General features: G+C 38.1%; 1 protein-coding gene across 1 annotated transcript in view; it reads left to right on the top strand.

Moving 5' to 3' along the window:
- Positions 1 to 7,660, top strand: part of tcf25 (TCF25 ribosome quality control complex subunit) — a 22,826-nt gene that overhangs the window by 11,080 nt on the left and 4,086 nt on the right. Inside the window, exons 11-17 of the mRNA XM_015038650.1 lie at positions 1,020 to 1,125; positions 1,221 to 1,380; positions 1,477 to 1,564; positions 1,742 to 1,900; positions 2,115 to 2,205; positions 3,045 to 3,124; positions 3,245 to 3,320. Of these exons, the coding sequence (XP_014894136.1) occupies positions 1,020 to 1,125; positions 1,221 to 1,380; positions 1,477 to 1,564; positions 1,742 to 1,900; positions 2,115 to 2,205; positions 3,045 to 3,124; positions 3,245 to 3,320 (760 nt within the window). The remainder of the gene's footprint in view (positions 1 to 1,019; positions 1,126 to 1,220; positions 1,381 to 1,476; positions 1,565 to 1,741; positions 1,901 to 2,114; positions 2,206 to 3,044; positions 3,125 to 3,244; positions 3,321 to 7,660) is intronic.

Raw genomic sequence — 7,660 nt, 5'->3', positions numbered from 1 at the left:
AGGTCTTGAAACAATATTATCGTTTATCGCAATAATTTTTTAGACAATTAATCGTCCAGCAAAATTTGATATCGTGACGTTCCTAGACATTTGCACAAATGTTTGTGTATTGTGTGCAATATTGATATTCTGGGTTTTGCTGCACTTCCTGAAAATGTAGTAGTTCTCCTAAAAGTGATTTTCCAAAGTAGATCTACACACTGGATCAAAATTGCTGCAGAATTTCAGTATTTGATGTAACAGTTGCACTGGATGCAATATTTAGAAGAGTACTTTATGTAAAGTCCCATCAGCTGCTGCTCTGCATGCCAACATTACTGTTCTTGCCAACAATGTTCATTCCTCTTAATCTTTTTAATGTTTTTCACAAACTTCAGTGATTTTCTTTTTTCTTTTTTTTTCCGCCTTTTTGGGAATTTCATTGAAAGACCAACACAACATGTTGCATAATTATGAAGCGAAAAGTTAAGGATGTTTTCAACACTTTTTCAAATCTGAAAAGTGAGTCAGACATTTGTATTCAGTTCACCCTGAAAGCAATGAGAAGCCCCTCGATTAGAACACAGAATTAGCCAGACAACATTAGCGAACAAACAGCCTCATGAAAACAAGAAAACACAGCAGACAGATCAGAGATGAACTTGTGTAGAAGTTTAAATCAGGGTAAGGATAGAAAACTGGTTCCAAAGTTGTAAGACTTTGAAGATCACAGTGGATCGCTGCTGTCCGTCTACATTAACAGGCTGGATCAAGGAAGAAGGTGCTTTAGTCAGGTATATTAACAATGTTTGTTATGCTTGATCCAGACCTCTGATTTAAAATTGATGAAAATGTTCCTTAGATAAAATATTTATATAGGTTCTGATGCTTTATTACGCATAAATAAACCATTAAATGAAACATTTTTGACAGCTTTCCGTAAATCGTTATAAAAGGATATTAGACTTCTCATCATATTATGTGAACATGTTTCTAAGTCCTTTAAATGACTGTTTTACTCGTGGTTTTGTGTCTCACAGTTTAGACCCAGACTCCGACCCGCTTTGCATGCTGCTGCTCATCGATTTCCTCATGCTTCGCTCCAGAGAGTACAAGTCTCTCCTTCAGCTGTATCAGGACTGGGAGGTAAAATTGGGGCCTTTGTGTGCAACACTTAACTCCTTAGAAATCTCATACTGATTTAAAAAAAAAAAAAATTATAACTCTTTATTTCTTTCCAGGAGCATAGAAATCTGTCTCAGCTGCCAAACTTTGCATTCTCCTGCGCGCTCTGTCATTTCCACCTGAGTCAGCAAGAAGATGTGGATCCTGAAGAAGGCGACAAACAGAGGCAACAAGCTGACCAGATGCTGCAGAGCGCTCTCATAATGTTTCCTGGAGGTTAGATGAAATCCTTCACACACCCTGTGTTTAGGGGCACAACTTATAGAGAGGTTTTCATCATTTATTTCTGGCTGTAATTATGTTGTTTTGCAGTTTTGATGCCTTTGCTGGATCTATGCACTGTTCAGCCTGACAGCACAGTCTCTTCCCATAGCTTCTTTGGCCCAAAGAGTCAGATAGGGTAGGTCTCCTTTTTCTTCCTAATGTAGCGCATAACCCACAAACGCTATTGCATAAATGCTGCATGCTAAAATTGATCTGTCCACACCGTATAACCAAGAAAAAAAAAAACTTTATGTAACATATGCTGCAGATAAAGATCATTGTTTGAAATCCACCAAACGTCATGTGTCTGCAGGCAGCCACCAGCTTTGGCTGAGCTCACGGCTCTGTATGTGGGGAGAACGTACAGCCTGTGGAAGGAGGCGGCGGTAATGCTCTGGCTGGAGGAGTCCGTGAAGGAGGTGCTGCGCCGGGTCGATGCCAAAGATGCTCTCGTAGAGGACTGCCAGAACAAGTAAGCTGTACACTTCCTGCTTGCTCGCCCTCACTCGTATTTCTGCCGGCTTTGTCATGCGTCAAACGAAGACGAGCCATGTTAAGTAAAAATGCCACCGTATGTTGCTTAAAGAGCTAAGTGGGTACAATGTATTTATTTACTGATGAACTTGGACTCTATATTAATAATTCATTAATTTTGATAAGTGTTGTCATTTCTCGCTCTGTTACAGGAGAAAGCAGAGATACCAGAGTGCACCAAGAAACATCCATCGCCATGTTCTGCTGTCGGAGATTAAAGAAGCCACCTCCACTCTGCCTCTTGTAAGAAGTCACCAGCTGCCTTTCAGAAAATTGAATGATCAGGCTTTATGTGCTGATGTCAATATCAGATTTTCTTTAAATTAGATTAAATTTGATATCAAAGGACACTAAAACATAATATTCTTAAGGATATTTGATAATCGCAGTAGTTTTGATACAACAAATGAAGGAAGGAAATATCCTTCATATTTCCATACATTTAACACTTTTTCTTACTTATTAATATCATAAAAGTTGCATTAAAGCACATAGTGTGAATTGATGCACGAAACTGAAAATGTTAGGAGTTTGTAGTTTTGGTGGGTTTATTAAACAGATAAATCCATATCTGAGCTCATTCATTGGTTCTCTCTGCAGATATCTTGAAAATCTCCTGCACAGATGATTTCAATATGGCAAAACTGGCTCTACTTTTAGCAGGCATGTTGATTGAGGCATGTTAGTCTGATTGTGTCAGAGAAGCTGACCAGGCCTGACTCCTGATTGCTGTTGTCATTTCCACAGCTCTAGCACACAGATTACAAATTTCAACATATCCTCATGCTCTGTGCTTTTTATTTATTTATTTTTTTCCTTCTTCAAACCGACACGCAAAAAAGCCCGGCTCCACTCCACAACAAAGTTTACCAACTCATGATCCAAACCTTGAGAATAGACTCGTGTTTCTTCTATTTAAAGTCCAGACATTTTCTTGGGTGTGATGAACTCTCTGTTCTTTCCAGGCTGTAGATGAGCTTAGCCATCAGCAATGCTGCAGAAAGTTTAAAAAGCCAATTATTTTTTCAAAGGTGATAGTTAAAAAAAAAAAAAAATGTATGGTATATTTCTAACTCCTGTAGGAGGTGACCACTCAGCCTGTGATGGGTTTTGACCCTCTGCCTCCACTGGACTCAGTGATTTCATACACCAGACCAGAAAGGTGATGTGATGCATTCATGTGCATGATCTTCTTCATAGAACAAACATTCTTCTAACTTTAGTTCATTATAAATTTAAAGCATTGTCCCGATTTAGTGTTTTTTTGTGTCTTCACATTCAGGCAGCATGTTGGTGCATCCAATGAGAGCACGCTGTCGCTGTTTTTCCGCTCTTTGCTCCCAAACTTCAACCTTCAGGTGAGTTACACAAGTTCTGCTCCTGGATTCTTGGAAAGATTAAATCGTTTAAATTACGTGACATAAATGGCGGAACAAAATCACAAAGAAGACCCACATGATTACCCTGATGTCGACTGGGTGTCTTTCAGGAGTAGTTTGTGAATGTCTCTCTCTACGCTCTAAAGAGGAAGCTGCTAATACGTCCAAAGACGTTGGCATTGAATATGAGCTGAAAGCACTAATTAAGAACCCATGCTATGCATGTGGAGACGACATGTGATCAGCAGCTGTAAGCCCCACAGACACAAGTTATTTGTCTCTTGACAAATTTTGTTACTCTGTCCAGAGTTTGGTCAGTACAGTCGATATAAACTTGCTTCTTCGACAGGCGGAAAGTAAAGCAGTCTTTAATATTCTTCTTCCTGTAGCCTTAAGGGTTTTTGCAGAACTTCCTGCCACATTTGGAAAGAAGGATGTGCTTAACCTCTGTCCAAATAAGAAGCCAAGCTTCTCTTACAGCAAAAAGAAGAGAAAGTTGACGTAGTGTTTGGGGAAAAAAAGAAATCATAAATCTAAACGCTGCAAAGTTCTGTCCTGGTTTTAGATCTTGGTTTTATGTGATGAAACATAGTGCCTGTAAATGACTGACCTGGACATGTCAGTCATTTACTTTGTTATGGATGCTTGTCTTATTTTATGAGATTTATGCATCGGTAAATAATTCTTAATGCATTCACTATTCTGTAAAGTTTCTCATTCCACATTATTACCAGCGAGTCTTACTTTGCTATTTTTTTTGCAGTGCGCTCTTTAGGTTTCTGGAGATTTTTCAGAGTTTTTCTTTCTTCTGCTTTTTCCGGCATGTTGAGTACTGACCAATTTCAGGGGAACTTTTGAGTTTAAGCTTATTAATTTTGACGTAAAAATCATTCAAGTAGAAAAATTATTGCTCAAGTGACGACCGTGTCTTTAGGCACTTTTACACTCTGAGACATGGAGACAATTTAATCCAGTTTCCTAGATTTCATTATGTTAAATGTGCACTATTTTATTGTTACAACCAACAAAGACATTTCTTTCAAATACTGGCCACCTGCTGCTTACATTTCTTTTAGATGCGTTTGTTCACAACATGCTGTTTTATCCAGGCTTGTACTGCAAACAAGCAAAGAACGAAACAGAATCCAAAGAAAAACTTTCATGCTTTGACAGCCCATGCACCACTAGTGGTAAATCTATCACAGCTTGTCAACAATGGATCTAAAATAAACCCTTTGTTGTTCATTGAATTTACATGAAATAGAAATGTCCTCTCAGAAAATTACAAAGATCCTAGCAATTAAATGAAAATCAATAAATTTACAAACAGTGATTTGAAAAAGCTTTTGCTCCAATGCAGATTTTTTTTAAATGCTCATGAGCGTTTCATCTCATCAAAGCCATTTCATTTACTACATAATAAGTGACACAGTTGGTAGCGCTGATGCTACGTCAGAATCATAAATTGGACCATAAATTTTGCTCCCACCAGAAAATCCCAAAGATTAATTTCCACCAGTCGGTTCATGACTTTGAGACAAAGCCAACTTGGGTTGTTTAGCAGGACTCAGACAGCACATCCGTAAACAAACAAATCTACTAATGGAAAAAATAAAAATAACAAAAAAAATACATCTGTGTGTGCAGCAAAGATAGCAACATTATTTTAATTAAATAAATAAATATAGGATTCCTGTAGCAGTTTTTCTGTGTTGGTTGAGCCCAAACTGCTGATTGAGGTGAATAGGAAGAATCATTATAGATGTAAGCAGCAATGATTCTACTTCTATTAAGGCATATGACCTTATGCATGGATGAATCATAATTTCTTCACAGAGAGCTGATTCGAACCAATGATCTTGTTTATCACCTGATTCAATTTGTTCCAATGTTTAAGGGATTACCATTTAAGTATGATATATGGAGTGATGTTTTTAGGTCAGCATGTGTTTACTGCTGCTGAATCCCATGTAATTTCTATGAAGACAATCATCGTCATGACCTCTTCATCAATTTAATCTGCTTGCATCGAGCTTGAACTTGTCTTTCCACATTAACTCGCAGGTGATTGAAATTAGAAATATGTTCCACTATTTGGTCTTTTATAAATGCTGAATTAAATGCAAACCCCTTGACCGATCTTACTCATGAATCTTACGCCTGAATCCTCCAAGTATTTTCTGAGTCTGATACTTTTTGCTCTTTTTCCTCATAGTTTCACTAATTTTTTATGATGTTGCCAGAGCCCCAAAACCTCAAAAACATTGGTGTGGCGCATCATCTCTAGTTTTCCGGTTAGCGGTTACAAAATCGACATAGATACAGCTGTTAGGCCGCAGCACCCTGCAGGCCTTGTGGAAACATTTGTGCTGCTAACAGCTAGGAGGAAATATTTTAACACATGCCCTTGACTGATGAAACATTTCCTCCCAAAGCTCATGGTTAGCCTAAAGGGACAACGACTATAGAGCGTCTATTAAGGCATATGACCTTTTTGCAGTTAATTTTGTCTTCTATTTGCCAGTGTGTTGGTGAAGAGTTAAACAATGAAAACATTCACAAAGTTGTTTGCTTTTGCAGCATGCTTGCTATTAATGAATTTTATTCATTGGGATGATGAAGGACCACTGTATGGAAATATCAGTTAATTTTCACTTAGTTATTATTCAACCTCTTTTCTTTTTTTAATAATCCTTGATGTATGGAAAATAAATAAGTGACTGCATGTGTCTTCCATTAGTTGAGCATCTTCCAGTTTTATTTTAACCTTTTACTATGCTCTAAGGCTTTTAGACAAGTGCCAGGAAAAATGTTGTGGGATTTTGGTAACGCATACTTGCTTTGTGCTAAATAATTTTTTGATTAAATAAGTCAAACCTTCTTAGACAAGTTGTTTGGTTCATACTTTGAATTGTGTGCGATAATGTTTAATTGCAGTTGTTCATTTCATTGAATTTTGATTTGATTGCCTTTTAACAAAATTTCTGAAAGCTGTTGTGATTGTGGTACAGGACATTCAGAAACTGGTTTTACTGAACCAAAGTTGATCATTTTATTTTGTTCAAAGCTCTTATCTGTTGTGTTTTTTAGTGTTTTAGGCTTTTAGCATCCCGTCTTTGAGAACTGAAAGTCAGTTTGTTTCTTAACAGGAAGAGAACGCTCTTTAGAAAAAAAGAGCAAAAAAAAAAACAAAATACGTACTGTTGGATTTTGTATAAAACTTAATTTAAATGTGAATTTTATTACATCTGCTGAATAGAATTTTTTTTGATTGAATCAGGTTTTCAAAGAAGTGAAAAGTTGTTCTGGGTCAACAGCATTGTATAAACAGCTTGACCTGTTCAAAGTGAGCTTTAGTTTTTGTAGCGTCGACTTTCTGTTGACTTCAGGCAGATCTGAAACATGAAGGTCATGCACCGACCTGCCATCTTTCCGTACATCAACCGCTCTTTGGCTCGCATGAAGTCGGGTCGCAGATGTGACGGGTCCAAAAGGATAATCTGTACATTTCTCTGGCCAACGACTGTCTCCAGCTTATTCCTGGAGGATCCCAAAGTGTTCTCAGGCCAGAAAGGCTCCTGCCATCAGTCATTGACAAAAACACAAAATACTTGGAATCTTGATCTCTAGAGGCAGAAACTGATCTGAACCTGGAAAAAGAACAGGAGGAGCCTTTTTGTTTGCTATGAGGCTGTTCTCCTTTTGTTCTTCTGTCAAAATTAGAACAGGGATGAGGTCATCTCCAAATGAAAAGCCCCTTTCTGATCATGTTGTTCATTGATCTACATGTGTTTATCCATCCTTGGGATCAACTGAAAGGTCCCAGCACGGAAAAAAGGGCCACATTGTGCCTGTGGTCCATCTCACAAACTCATAACCACTGAAGACTGTAAGGGCTAATATAAAATTGTGGAACGAAGTGATTTGATGCAGAGTAAAGTCAGCTGCAGCTGCAGCAGCAGGAGTCCTCAGTGCTGTCAGCCTGCCCCAGCGTGAATGGCTGAATGACTAATGCTACACAAGTACAGGCCATTTAGCATTTACCAGTGAACGGATGGATCCCCTAGACAGTAATGTTCTTATAGTATGTGCCCTGGTTGGAACCTAAAGGCTGCAGAGTGCTGCTACAGGATGCTGCTTGTGATTGGCGAGCAGCAGAACGACCCTAAACGAGGTTAAGCAGAGACGCATGTGTATTCAGGGGTTCATAAGTATCACTCACTTTCCTTATCTCATCAATGTTCTTGTAATCCAATGCCTTTTAGTAACATAAAACAAACAGAAACATTAATACATATAATGCTTTGCAAAAGTGTCCA

The sequence above is a fragment of the Poecilia latipinna genome, unplaced genomic scaffold (assembly GCF_001443285.1).
Source record: "Poecilia latipinna isolate Pla-1442-1.1 unplaced genomic scaffold, P_latipinna-1.0 Scaffold448, whole genome shotgun sequence".
Classification (NCBI taxonomy): Eukaryota; Metazoa; Chordata; class Actinopteri; order Cyprinodontiformes; family Poeciliidae; genus Poecilia; species Poecilia latipinna.
The sequence above is the reverse complement of the archived record's forward strand: the minus strand, read 5'-3'. Positions and strand labels throughout refer to the sequence as shown.